Source organism: Ciconia boyciana, chromosome 1 (genome assembly GCF_034638445.1).
Source record: "Ciconia boyciana chromosome 1, ASM3463844v1, whole genome shotgun sequence".
In the NCBI taxonomy this organism is placed as follows: Eukaryota; Metazoa; Chordata; class Aves; order Ciconiiformes; family Ciconiidae; genus Ciconia; species Ciconia boyciana.
In genome coordinates, this window is record NC_132934.1 from 76550889 (window position 1) to 76566260 (window position 15372).

Consider the following 15372-nt stretch of genomic DNA (forward strand, 5'->3'; position numbering starts at 1 on the left):
CAGCTTAGAAAAACTTGTTTGAGCAGAGCTCATGAACTGACTTTCAGGTTCATCCGATTTCCCACCATCTGAGTGGTTGCCTCTACTAAGATTAATCTCACTTCTTTATCTCTTTTTGTACTGCTCAAAATTATGTGGGTTTTTTTCACTGTTATTTGTAGTTCTTGATTTAGCATGATCTACACATTTCCTTTCTTTGTAATGCTTTTTGCTCTCCCAAGATTATTAATGAAGATAATATACAAAAAACTAACAACAATCTTTACAGTAAATCAATAAGCACTATTACAAAATCACACTTATGTAAAAGATTATGGTCACATGGCAGATAAGAACACTAATAGGGACATTCTTTTAAAAAAAATCACTACTTGCAGGCAAATATTCACTATTTTGTAATATAAATTTTTCATCATCTTCTCTCTTAGCTTAGTAAAACCTTGTTATTTTACAGAATTTCTGAATGCTGCTCATTCACAGACATTCGTATTCTATGTTCTCTACAGTCTTTTTTGTTTACTTGTCAATTAGCTTTTCCCTTCCTTTACGAAAACATGTTAAGCTACTCAACCCTTGCTTACCTGGGAATAACAGCTATTTATGCAACTAACCAGCATGGCCTAACTTTAACAATCTGGTTGGAGGCCATTATGCTACACTGCAAAAACATTAAACAAAAGCTTTCCAGATCTTCATCATTCATCTGTTTTTAAAAAAGAGAAACCTCCACATCTTACATAACGATGAGACAACACGCTATCAAACTCCTGAAATAAGCATCAGATGGTCTTATCAACATATGTTATACAGGGTTACGTAACAGAGATGTCTCTGTCATCCAGCCCCATGACATCAGATCTCCCCATCCTAATCCACTGACACATGCACTGTTATCAAGCAGACACAATAAAAGCCAAAAACAGGCTTGGCTCTATTACTGCCTTCCTGTTATTTGGGCATATCTGTATCATGCAGTGGAGCACAACGCAAAGACACCTGACTTAGAACTAGAAACACCACATGAATAACAAGAGAGCTTTATAACCAGCCTAAGTAGCCCTAAAAACAGCAAAGTCTTACTGCTGACACCGGTACGCTGCTTACAGAACATGAGCTAACAACTCTGTCTCTGAGGGATCACTACATCATGTCTCGCTGTGAGATGCATGTGTCCCAGCTGTCACCATGGACCTACATTTTCAGTAATGAATGCTATGCCAAAAATAACTATTTCAGGGTACACAACTATAATATACACTAGCACATATGTTCAGCTCTAACAAAAAAAAAAATCTCTGCTGAATTTGGACCTTTAAGGAAATAACACTGTCATGCTACAAACAGCACTTTAGGTAACTAAAGCAGCCTTTGGAAAGACTTTCCTCACAGTCAGTTTCCTGGAATAAAGCTATGCCCATCTATACCTGTTTAAATGCTTGCAGAACTTCTGCTCTCTGGCTGAAGTGCTTAAATAGCAGGTGCAGAGCACCTGAGAGCAAAGGAGGGTAGTCATGCATGATGAGGTGAATGAGGACCCGTAAAAAAGTTCTGCCTCCTTCATCATCAAGCTGAACCGCATTCTTCTCCTTTCTGCAACAGAAATGGGAAAAAGGACCAAATAAAGTAAAATAATTAAGAAAAAAATAAAAGCTTTTGACATAAATATGCCCGTACACACAATCTTCATTTGACAGAGCTCTTAAAACCAAATCAAATACACTGCAGGATGGAAACTATAAACATCACTTTAACATATTTTATAAGGACTTCAATCCTACAGTTATATTGTGTTGCAGCAATCTTGTAGCAGAATGGACACTACGGAATGAAAGTATGTATGAAATGTGTCAAATATTGTGATTAAAATCCATATTGTAAAAACATTTATTTATGGCTTGGATAAGTTGTGCCAAGCTCATCCCCAATCCAAATTAATTGAAGTAAACAGCATTTCATCAGAGATTAATTTGGCCCTTTACTTTTCACATCTTCCCTTTTCAGCTGCTATTAAAGTTTCATTTAAGAAAAAATAAGCTCAAAAATAGTAAGAATTGCCAAAAGCATCATATTTCTGGACCCATATTTATAAACTGGAACGGCAGAAAGCAGATTTACACTTAACTTATCAAAGCAGAAATAATGTTTCCAAGAAACCATTCAGTCTCTCTGTTCACTTTAAAGATTCAGATGCCAACGGCTGTGTGTTGTTTTACATTATGGGAGTTCAGGGAGAGGACTGGAGGCATTGCTCTCACTGGTAAAGATTGAGAATGCATAAGGGACCGAGAGAGGAAAGATCAGAACGCCCATATTGCGGATCCTTCTCCCTAGCTCCAAGAAAAAATTTCAAGTCTATGGCCTTGTCTAAATGGAATTAATTTTTACTGGTATAATTATAATTATACCCGTAAAATTAAACCAATATAGTGATAATGGTAATAACTCTCCAGTGTGGATATTTTCTGTGCCTTTTTTGTTGTTGTTGTTCACAGCGTAGCTGAAACCACTTCCAATATTCTGCAAGCATAACTTGTAATCTACAGGCCTCTGGTGGTCCAGAAGATCATGGCAAGTGGTCCACAGTTGATTTGAGGAATCATATGAAAGAGATTATTGTTGACATAACTTTCTTAGTAAGTTCAAAGACAAGGTGCAATGACAACTGGTCAGGTAATCTATGGGAAATACTGAGGGTCAACAGTAACCTACTGATCCAAGAAATTTGGGGCTACACCATAAGGTACACTAAGAAAAGGTCTTTCTTTAAAAGCACCCATGTGAGGCATTATAAGAGAAATAAATAATTAGTGTGTTTTAGCCCAATACACCTGTACACCACTCCCCAGCTGCCTTTTGGAACAAGGCAAAAACTTTCTACCAGCTCTTATAACTATGGGGGGGGGTCATTTCCAATCCTATAGCCATCCATACCCACTGGGCTGTTTGCTTGTTTGAAATCCGGGTCTTTTCTAGCACTTTTCTGTCTATGTAATAAGTAGTCATCAAAGGAAGAGAAAGAGGTATGACAACGCCCACAGAATAAACGGAGATTGTCCATGAGAAATATCAACGTGAACAAAGAGATTAATAGAGAGATAAAACTTCAGATAACATACCTGCCAGCAAACATGGTTTCAGCCTGAGCTGCAATTTCATCTATGTCAGGAACAATTGCTGGAAAACAATCAAAATAAAAATAAATTTTAAAAGGCCAGTGATAATTGTTTAATCTGCACAGCAACAAAGAACTCTGTTCCTCTTTAAAGTAGATGTTATCAAGTAAAGGTCTAACTACACATTCCTCCACTAGGCAAAATTCACTAACTGCATGAGTAGTAGGGAAGAAACAGGACAAGGGGCAGAGTTAAACTGTGTATTACTATTACTGAGGGAGAGCCAAATTGTAGTGATGAACCAGAGCCCTGTGGTGCTAGGAGCTGTACAAACCACCACCAGTGACGCATAAATGACAGAGAATATGAAACTTACTTTTTTTTTTTTTTTAGATGAGCCAAACTCCACAAAGCAGCTAAATGAGACACATGAACTTTAGAATATTTATCATAAGCCAAATCATTTTGCTTTAGAATAGCTTTAATATACCTTACTACTTAAGACTTTAGTACTCCTTAGCCACCCCCATTATACAGCACCTCCAATTAAAGCAATTCTCCCCTACTTGAAGGTGATCACACAGACAGCTGTCAGCTTTTGGAGCACTTCTGTGCGCACGGGAACACTCCCTGGAAAGCCACTCCATTCCCATACCACATTCACCTCACTTAAATCTGTCCTCATTCAACCTCAATCATTTTTTCATGACCTACCCTTCACGACATTTGTCATCGTGCAGTGTTTTGGGAAGAGTACAAATAAGAGAATAAATTCTCATCATGGGAAAAAGGAATCACATTTTTGTTAGAGGAGGACAGGCCAGCAAAAATCTTATTTTTATGGGATTCCTTAAGATTTTCGTTTTTCCACAAGCTTTTCAACTTTAAGCGGCATGCATCTTTCCGGTATAGCTGAGTTCATTGTTTGCAGTAGTCTACAGAGAATTATTTTACATTGCAATACAATAGCGACATTTACCTGAGGCAATCCCTGGTGTGTCAGGCGGGGATGTTGTAGAGCTATCAACATTTTCATTGTTTTCCCCAAACTCCCTCTTATAGATGGACAGCATGTAGGATATTCTATAGTCCAGTCTAACACTGAGAATAAACTACAAGAAAAAAGTTTAAAATAAGACTTTTCTTCTGCCTTTGGCAACACAGGTCAGGATTTTTCTGTGGTGCAACATATAGGGATACATTATTATTTTAAGTACATATGTCCACTACAAAAAAAGAATCCATTACAATCATCAGTTTTTCTGTGATTTCTTCCTTTCCTCTGACCATCCTGAGACATATTGAACTCTGCCCTATCGACTGCTGCATACTAAGCAGCAGACTGGATTTGTCCAGGGGCTCCAGCACGCTGCCTTGTCCTCACTGCCTGTAAGCCAGATCAGTACATTCAAACCCATGTCGAATCTGATTATTTCATATTTCAGCTGGACTTCTAATGCCCCATGAAGATAAGAAGTGGAGTGCGACTGAGAGTAAAGACGACAGGCTCAAGGCTCACCCTCTCAGATGCCTGACAGCCAAGGGCAGTGATGCTGCAGTACCTCCAGGCTCCCAAGAAGTGAAGCGCAAGCCTGTTGGTGTCTTTTTTTACATTGCTAGTGATCAGCTGAGGATGTGAGGAGCAAACAGCATGTCTTTCATGAGCTCCTAGTAGTGTTGCCAGCATGCAGCAAAAAAAAGGTTTGGCTTTGGAAGCTACCACTGTAATGGTAGCAGAGATCCCCCTCACCCAATGCTCTGCTTTCTTCTAATTGTTGGTGCCTTTTGCTCCCCAGCTGTGAAACTGGAAACTCATACAGGAAAAATCCTAATTCAAACCTGGAAGTGCTGCTTTTATATTGGAATAGTGAGGAAAATAACTTGGCTGGAGACATTAGTACCAATTTAAGGACTGACACGTATACATCTGACACTTCACCAACTGACTGCCCATCAACTTGAGTTTCAGTGTTTCCCACACTTATGCTCCTTGCCCACCGTAAATGTAACTGTACAGTGATAGAGGTTTAATATCATTAACATATTTTACAATCAGTGGGGATGAAAGTACATATGTTAAGTTACCAAGACTCAGGCTACAGGTGATGACTTAGCAAATGGTGGCAACCTGTTTCTTTGATCCCTAATTAAAGTCAGACAAGCTTCCCAGATCCAGAATACTGTAATAGGATTTGACTAGGGTAAGTAGGACTATGTTATCTAAAAGCAAATAAAATGTCAATTTGAGAAACAATATCTTTTCTTTAAAATCTTCTAACAAAAAAGAAAAAAGGCAGGTTTATTTTGGTTGATGATCAAGTTAACCTACAATTGTACAAGCAAGATTTTTAAAAATAAAAATTTCCCAAGTCCACGTGTAGTCAACTAAGTCTATCAGGCCATCTGTTTAATTCTGGCTGATGGCAGAATGGAAACTGTTAAGTAAAAAATGCCTTTACTTAAAGGAATAAGAGGATATATTGAGAATTAAATCATTATAAACTGAAATATTTCTTAGAATAGAATAGTTTTAATCACCACTGTACTAGCTTTGCATGATAATAAAATAAATCTAAAATATCTTACTCGCCTTTTAGGGTAATAGCACAGTAATGAAAAGTAACATGATTTAAATTAATCCTTCTTCGTTGCATATTAAACGAAACGGAATTATTTTGCATTTCTTGTGAACTAAGGTCATATATATGCACATTTGCTGTGATTCACCCAACATATAACAATGTGCTAATCTGCAGTAATTTGACCATGTGACTAAACCATAACTAACAAGCCACAGATTAAGTAACAAATTGGGATTAAATACTCTCCAATCCCGGGTGCTCTTGCACGTGCTGTGAAAAAGGAAAGGATGAGACAAAATGTGATTCTCTTGCCTGTGAGCAGACAGGGAATGCACAGGACAAGGTTGGTATCCTGGAATCATCCTCCTAGGCATCAACCAGTAAAGCAAGGCAGTATGGAGAGAAATTCAGTCAAAAAACAAATGAAAATGGTATTATTTACATGATATAACTTCATAACACTCTGTCCTTCACCATAAGCCTTAAACTAAAGGAGCTCTGGAACCAAAGTATGCAGTACTGCAGATACTCTAAGAATTGATAGTCTTTCAGATGACAAGTAATTAAGGTAATCTAAATCATTTATAAGCAGTCAGAACAAATGGAATCCTTCAAAAGTGACAACAGTACCAACAAATCCACAGAATTTATAGAAAACACTGAAACATTCCTTCAGGGCATAAGTATTGCAGAAACTGGGATTTGATATACAGAACAAATGTGTGCCACTTCACTTACTAATAGCACAAAGTGAAAATTGTATCTCAGGAGGCATGCTAGTATCATATAGCTTGTCAGTTCAGCTGAGAGAGAATCATAGCAGCCCACAGACTATTCTCAATCTAACCGTGGAAATCCAAAGTGGACTTCAAAAGTGCATGGCTTTGCATGACTTCAGTGCGTCTAGGTCCAATTCTGCCATTCACCAAACTACTGTAAAGGAAAAGTCAAATACTGAAGTCAAATAATCTACCCCAGTGTAAAGTAAGTGTTAAAGAGACTAGAAACAGACACACTGTCTTCAGAAAACATTAGTGAGGCAGATTAAAGGACAAGTTCTGCCTTTTCACAGTTATAGTGAGAGAGTTTTTACAGCATCTACTTCCTTCAGAAGTGAAGTAGGTGTAGCAGAGTGAGGATCACAACTGTACTGTTGTTCACACAGAGGAGTATTCTTCCTTGTATCAAAGTCTTATTTTTACAATGATCAGCCCAGTGAATAGTAATGATTCAGGTAACAGAACTTGCCACTATGTGAATAAATAAATAACTGAGAAATGGCTGCTATGTAATATTCCACCAATCATTATTACCTGCAAAATCTCAATTATTTTCAATTTGGTGTCCATTACGATCACATCTTCACTGTCTGAGGTGCTGGCTTGCTTGCTTGGGTGAATGCTTGGCTGTACATCAGGGGCACTGATGGGAAATATAGATCCTCTGCTCAGTACCATTTGGGTCATCATCTCTCCTACACCATGGATGGTCCTCATAACATTGTTTCCTATGCATTAAACACAAACACAGATATATTTGCCATCAGTAAAGCTTGCTTGCAAAGCTATGTATCACATATACACCCATGTCATCAAACCCCTTTACAGTCTTAACAGGCATATTGAAAAATAAGTTCTCAATTCCTGATCGAAACTCGGGAGAAGGAATTCATTCAAATTACCCCATGGTTTGGGGACAATTTTCTACACTGATTTTCCAAGAGATCATTTCTTACAGGGCAACAGATGGAAAAGATGCCAAAACCTCTCCACAGCTCTGTTAATATGTTCAAGAAATCATAAAAAGTAGAGCAAAAGGAATCTCAGTTGTTCACATAATCCACTCCTTTGTCTGAAAGGACATATTATCTACATCTAAGACCATTTCTGAATGAGGTTTGTTTAACCTGTTTTTAAGAATATTTAAGTGTTGCATATCCCACATTATACAGCATCCCTAGGCAAGCATCCCTAGGCAAGCAAGTACATAGTCAAGTACTTGACTATGTTTATTGTTAGAAAACTTTTATTGGTACTTCATTTTTATCTTCTATTGCTGCAATTTATGACCTTGCTTTGTAGACAAATGGGAGGAGTTTATTTTCCATTACTACTTCCACTGATGTCTTCGCCATGACGACTGGACATAATATACATGCTTGACCGTAAGGTTGCTTTTGGCATTGCAGAAGCTGGAAGGAGACTATCCAAGTATCTTATATGTCACACTGAGAGACAGTAAAGATTTGAGGCTGTGCAAGTCTGATCAACCTCTGTATGTGGTCCAAATGACAGGCCACAAACCAAAGCCAACTACACAACTAGCCAACCATCCCCCTCCTAAAAAGTCCCAGGAGAGTGTCAGGCCCTGAAGGCTGTCCTGAAGGTCAAACTAGTACCTGTAATCACAGTGCCCTTCATAAGTTATACCTGGGGAAAAAAATCATTTTACACTCATGTGGCAAAAAAATTCAGTCCAGTCTAGTTGCAATGGTACCTACCACTGATACCAGTTCAGCAAAATCTACTAAGAAATACCACCTGTTCCCATAGATTATACTGGTCGATCTTTATAGTGAATTTTGATATGAAAAGCATCTCAGTGAATCAATGACTATCTTCTTCCAAAGGTGGGGAGAAGAAAGAACAAGTGTATCATGCTACCTAACTACATGAATTAGTTTCCTTTCTTGCAAAGCACAGATCTGAATGAATGGAGGAAAGGAAGGGAATGATAGCACCTCTTCGCAGAAAGAGTGCCAAGACCTAGACTACACCAAAGGCAAACAAAAGAATGGAGGAAAGGTAGCTTTGCTGAGGTAAGCCTGAATAGTTCTTATTATGTCTTCTAGTACACTTTAATCACCATGCAACTGACAGGTTTTACTCACACTGAAGAGACCATCTTCCCAGATAATCTGCTGTAAAAAGCCAAAGCTATATTTTATTTTGTTAGCAATATCCTCCTCTTATGCCCTTCTTTCTTCAATCCACAGAGCTCAAGTACTGCATGCAGGGAAAGAGGATGCCTTTGGCCCTGACTTTAAAAGGAAAACACATAAAGAATTTTCTTTTTCAAAGTGAATGAGGCAGATTAATGTCACGTTTGAGGTCCCATTAGGCATCCAGTCTGGTGTGCAATCACTCTGAATTGGTCTTTTGAAAATAATACTTCAAATCCCTACAAAGGAGGGAAAAAATGTATTTCTAACTTTGCATGATGTTAGGAAAAAAAAGCTAGAAGTCAAACTAAGGGCTAGATCCTCACATTAGGCAGGCACAGAAAGTTCTCCTAATTGCTTACACCAGCATAAAGCAAATAAAATCATTCCAAATACCCTCTTGCTGCAAAATGAAAATGGTGCATTTTCCTTTCAAATCAAACAAAACAGCTGGGGAATAACATAGTATGGATCTCTCTCTCTCTCCCCCTCCCCACCCCTTTCTCCCAGTGTGCTAAACATTTATTCGCATTGACCATCACTCAGTACACCCTTGTAAAGCTAGATTACTAAGTGGAGGACCTTCAACGCTTAAAGTAGCTTCAGTTAAACTTTTTGCATTTTCTTCTTCAAACTGTGAAATGAATGACCTCATTCATATCATCCTGTCCTTAATGCTGACTGATAAGCCCATAGCAAGACCTATAGGTTCTGCAGTTGCTTTGTGGCCTGTAATACCCCTGCTCTACAGCTCGGTTGAGAAGTTATCATCCTGGCTCTCACATGTTTTCAAAATCCCTTTCACTCAGTTGTACAGACATGGATATAGAGGCACTGCTATTTGGAAAGCTAAGGAATTCTTTATAAAACAACTTGAGTCAATGGGGTTACCAGTTGATAATTAAACCACTTAAGTCTAAGATAAGTCCAGAAGATACTCTTCTCGAAAACTAGATACAACTGCAGTTTGTCCCAAATGAGGCAGAAAAATTCCACTTTATCTTGAAAAGTTCCTGCCCACCCTTCAAGACTGAAGTCCACTCAGTGTAAAGTTAACAAAAAAGGTAGTGTCTTTTGGACAAGGAATCAGACAACATCTTGCGTGGACCTCATGTTCTTGGAGAAAGCAAGCTGGGATTTTGCTAGAGCATACATCCTGCTTATTTCTCAGCTGTCACTGGGGGGCTGCACAGGCACCACAGGGGATGGGATTCAACTCCCTCTGTGACCAAGGAATTAGTCACTCCCTCTGCATTTCAGGACCACCTCCATAAATGAGGAGACTACTTTCTCCATCTCTAAAAAGGACAGTGAGAGGCCTCATATAACAAAGACTGGGAGGCACTCAGCTAATGTGATGACTGAGCCTATAAAAGCATCTAGGAAATAAAAATAAATTAGATGACTGCTGTCCTTTCCCCTTACCTGCGGAACACCAGTGGTAAAAGATGGTACAAACCAGTGAGCAGTAGCTATGAAGCTGCTTCCCAACAGCACTGGTAACAAGGATAAACCCTCTGTCCACAACAGTCCTGTACTACTGACCTTCATGCAACTGATCTAAACAGCTAGAGGCAGGAAAGCAAAGAAGGACTAAGGTGGTACTTATTATCACTACCATTTCAAATTGTATTTCATTAATGCATAGGAAAGGATTTTAGTGAGAGAGAAGTCTACTTAATCCAGTTTAGTATTTACAGCTGAAATGGGTAGTGACTCAATACTGCATTTTTTCTGTCAATAACAGCAGTGAGACAAGGTGTCACGGGTAAACCCGTCTTGGAAAACTTTTTAACTAACTGCCTGATGCTGACCATTATTTTCAATTAACTCAGAGCAGGCTTGGGGAGAACATTCCTAAAGTGAAAATAATACAGCAACTAGAGCAATTAAGCATTCTTTTCAGGAAAGATTTTAACAACTATGTTTTGTAGGGTGCTGATGAAATGTAACCATCTCTTAGGAGTAGACAGCCGTCAGAATCACAGAATTGTATAGGTTGGAAAAGACCTTTAAGATCATCGAGTCCAACCGTAAACCTAACACTACCAAGACCACCACTACACCACGTCCCTAAGCACCTCATCCAAACGTCTTTTAAATACCTCCAGGGATGGCGACTCAACCACTTCTCTGGGCAGCCTGTTCCAATGCTTGACAACCCTTTCAGTGAAGTAAAATTTCCTAATATCCAGTCTAAACCTCCCCTGGTGCAATGTGAAGCCATTTCCTCTTGTCTTATCACTTGTTACCTGGGAGAAGAGACCGACCCCCACCTCACTACAACCTCCTTTCAGGTACTTGTAGAGAGCGATAAAGTCTCCCCTGAGCTTCCTTTTCTCCAGGCTAAACAACCCCAGTTCCCTCAGCTGCTCCTCACAAGACTTCTGCTCTAGACCCTTCACCAGCTTCGTTGCCCTTCTCTGGGCACACTCCAGCACCTCAATGTCTCTCTTGGAGTGAGGGGCCCAAAACTGAACACAGTATTCGAGGTGCGGCCTCACCAGTGCCAAGTACAGGGGCACGATCACTTCCCTAGTCCTGCTGGCCACGCTATTTTTGATACAAGCCAGGATGCCATTGGCTTTCTTGGCCACCTGGGCACACTGCTGGCTCATATTCAGGCGGCTGTCAACCAACACGCCCAGGTCCTTCTCTGCTGGGCAGCTTTCCAGCCACTCTTCCCCAAGCCTGTAGCGTTGCAAGGGGCTGCTGTGGCCCAAGTGCAGGACCTTGCACTTAGCCTTGTTGAAACCCACACAATTGACCTCGGCCCATCGATCCAGCCTGTCCAGGTCCCTCTGTAGAGCCTTCCTACCCTTAAGCAGATCAACACTCCCGCACAACTTGGTGTCATCTGCAAACTTACTGAGGGTGCACTCGATCCCTTCGTCCAGATCATTGATAAAGATGTTAAACAGAACTGGCCCCAACACAGAGCCCTGGGGAACACCGCTTGTGACCAGCCGCCAACTGGAGTAAACTCCATTCACCACCACTCTTTGGGCCCGGCCATCCAGCCAGTTCTTAACCCAGCGAAGAGTACACCCGTCCAAGCCATGAGCACCCAGTTTCTCCAGGAGAATGCTGTGGGAAACCGTGTCAAAGGCTTTACTGAAGTCTAGATAGACAACATCCACAGCCTTTCCCTCATCCACTAGGCGGGGTCACCTTGTCATAGAAGGAGATCAGGTTGGTCAAGCAGGACCTGCCTTTCCTGAACCCATGCTGGCTGGGCTTGATCAAGCCCAGCCAGTCAGCCAGCACATTCATGCATGGCAATGAAGCAGCCAACTGCGTCTCAACACTGGAACTGATCTGTTCTTCGAAAGAAGCCATGAGGATCATTCATGTACATAAAGAGTGGGCAGTAGCTTCTCTTCCAAAAGATCCTCCAGTAATCAGCGCTCATGGTGCTCAGTGTTATCTGTCCAGCCTTGGAAGTCTAGACCATGTTAAGCATGGATTTAAATCTGTCACTAACAAACATCAGGGGCCAGCACCAGTCTTGCTAGTGAGTTGTTTCTTCTTGCTATGCTTTTGTGTTCTCTTGGCTTTAATACAGTTATCTCAGCAGGAAAGGGTATAAGTGCCTGAGGTAAGGCATGCAGAAAGGTTACTGTGGCTTAAAAAGTGACTGACTGCATGTCAGCTAAGCCTGCAACAATGCAAGACAAAATACACTGTCTCACTAAAAGAGATTTAAGTTCTTAGTACATATGCACACAATGACTAAAATAACAGAGCTCTGATCTTAGTTACAGCTCCAAAGTGCTTCCTGAATACCAATGCCCAAGGAAAAATTAACTTACTGCCTCAGCTACTTAACTGAGCTAAATCAGGAGAGATAGCAAGTAGATGTGAACCATGATTACTTTTGTGTGCACTTTGCTAGAGGTAAGTGAAGAGAAGCCTGAGCTGTGCCTTCATATGGTACTGCCACCCTTAACCTGCTGAACTCCATCATTTGTTGTCTTCTTTGAGGCCAAGGTATTAACATTTATATATGGCTGAGAAGTGTGGCAAGGAGAGAAAGGTCATTGCAATGTTGTAAGGTGCTAGTATGTGCAACCAACCACTTCTCTCACCAGCAAACCACTGCAAAAGTGCTCAGAGCTGTGACTGACCAACAGAGGAGAAGAACGCAAGGCAATCTCCATGAATCTTCTTCCATTTCACCAATTTTCCCTTCCTCTCCCCAATTCTTCCTCTCTGCTACTCCCTCTGCCAAGACAAGTCAGATGCCAAGAACCTCCCATAAGCAGTGGACCCATTAGAAATGCCTCCTGTTGAATGTACCATCTCACAAGGCTAGCCAATGGAAAAGTGAAATCACTGTACACGTAAGTGGTAATTTAAAGGAGCTGCAGATTGACAGGCACTGAAAGAAGAGGAAAGAAGAGAATGTTTGTCATGTTTTCAAAAGACAACTGTGCATCTCCTTTTCATTACTTTTTATTACAGTGATCACAACTTCCTAATGAATATCAGTTTCTGTCACAAAACTGTAGCACATAATCTCATACAATTTGGCACGATTGACAACACAGTGGCCTCTCTGAGAAGAAAGACTTTTCGGAGTAGTCAATTATGGGAAAAAAATAACAACCACCCAAGTAATCGAAACAGTGGATAATTTGACACTTCATTTTCTACATAAACATATTTTCTTGATAAGTCATTTACTGGTTGCAAAAATTCTAAAAGCAGAATATAAAAGTAAACAACAATCTGCTATGTAATACAGTATGGATGGTAAGTGACAAAATACCATATTCAGAAAGAAAAACAACTGTCAAAAGCAGCTGGCAATTCATGCCTTTTCTTCAAATTGTTCCTAGCCAATTGCTATGCAGCGTCCTCAGTTTGCTCTCCAGTACCCACAGCATTTTAGGTATTTCACAAACAGTGCAGAGAACCATGCAGTAGCTGAATGTGAATACACAATGGACAGCCTCAAAGGCTGGCAGATACCCTCACAGCGAGTAGCCTTCTACTCCACGGATATCCCCAAGACACTAGGGAACTGACTTGCAGCCTTGTTTATTTAAAAATTAACTATACGCACCTGATCTGGTCCCTGGTTGCCACAGAGGGACAGAGTGTGCTCTTACTAACATTATTGTTCAGTCTTCCTCAACACAGACCTAGGAAAGATGGATTCCTAGGACTCAATTTTCAAAACAGCTCAGCCATTTTTAGCTTGAACAGTTTTCCACAGTGCTCATGTCCCTACGCAGAAATGTAAAAAGTGCCTATATTTTCAAAAGGATTTTAACACACCATAGCTTTCATTAGGGACCAGAGAAGCTGGATGCTCAATGTTTCTGGAAACTAAGTACCTAAATAGGAGCTGACATATGATGGGTTCTTCAAGAAATCTGGTACTTAATGACCAGAAGAGACAAGTGTACATGTATCCACTGCTCCAACAACTTTCATTAACCTGTCCATAAAAGCCCAATACATTGTTCAATCTTGCTTATAGAAGGGGGGGGAGGGGGGGGAACACGACACGGACGGACAGACGACAAATCAAAGGTTTTGCAAAAATGTGGCATTTCTTGCATTGTCTCTGTAATTATTAAGTTATAGAGACAACTCTCTGATGTTGTCAAACTTTAACATGCTTTTGACTAGGACACCTGACGCTTCACCTTCTTCCAAACACCTCCTAGAAAACACATCCCTTCCAATATAGCAGGGCACAAGCCAGACAGCATGTGCCACTAACATACTTAGTCCCTCCCTGCCATGCCAACTTCTTTCACCACAACCCTTCAGGCCTCCTTCCCCATCCACAACCCAATGAAGTCCCAAAGCCTTCTCAGTCCTCCTCAGCCACTCTCATTTTTGCCATGAAATTAAGTTTTACCAATGGTAGCCCTGGTGAGGCAAAACTGAATTTTGCCAGTGCGCTGGGGAAGCTTTAGGCTGGTTTCCAAGCTGACTGCTACATTAGGAGACATCAGGCATGTTGCTGAAAGTCCCAAACTTTTACCATCATCAAAGTCAGTTTTTGGCAAAGCTGACCTTGTCTCAACCCATGCCTCAGTGTAGGTGTGTTCAACCAGGTTTTAAGACAGTACTTACAACAGCAAGTTACTTTCCCAATGACTGCTGAAACAGGAGCCTTGACTCCAAACAGCCTTGACTTTGTGCATTTTCAGTGAAACCTATACTATTGCTCCACCATAAGCTTCTTAAAGTTTCAGTGCCATCTTAAAGCATGCAACATTGCCAATCCTTGGGGATGCTCTGGCAGGGAACCATATGTGCAGCAATGTCTAGTTACCAAGGGCTAAATTAAAAACCCAATGGCAGCTTTAGCTCTACATTTCTTTGCCTTTGTTGATTTAACTACATTGCTTCATGCAATTTAATTTTTCTGTGTGAAAAGTTATAGCCATTTTTAAGACATATAATAACAACACTTCAGTACCTAAAGGAACACATTTTATTTCAAACCCTTTAGAGCTATATATTATTTGCCAGAAGCATTAAGCCTTACAGCTCTGTTTGTGAAAGAGGTATTAATTTTTACAGGTTTTCTACAGAATTTGCTCATAAAGACTGCAGAATCTACCATAAAGAGGCCAAGAATCACACTTTATTTTTTCATTAAACCATTTTTCTTCGCTCAATAACTAGCTGACCTAAGGTAAGCCTCACAGAAAACCTAATGTGTAACATTAAAGGCAGAAGGTGAGGCCACTTCTACATTTTATACAGCCCT

General features: G+C 40.3%; 1 protein-coding gene across 3 annotated transcripts in view; it reads right to left on the reverse strand.

Moving 5' to 3' along the window:
• Positions 1–15372, reverse strand: part of ITPR2 (inositol 1,4,5-trisphosphate receptor type 2) — a 268127-nt gene that overhangs the window by 155745 nt on the left and 97010 nt on the right. For all 3 annotated transcript variants that reach the window (XM_072875513.1, XM_072875504.1, XM_072875494.1), the window contains 4 exons: positions 7009–7202; positions 4093–4225; positions 3117–3174; positions 1425–1590 (listed from right to left, as the gene is read on the reverse strand). In XM_072875513.1, the coding sequence (XP_072731614.1) occupies positions 1425–1590; positions 3117–3174; positions 4093–4225; positions 7009–7202 (551 nt within the window). The remainder of the gene's footprint in view (positions 1–1424; positions 1591–3116; positions 3175–4092; positions 4226–7008; positions 7203–15372) is intronic.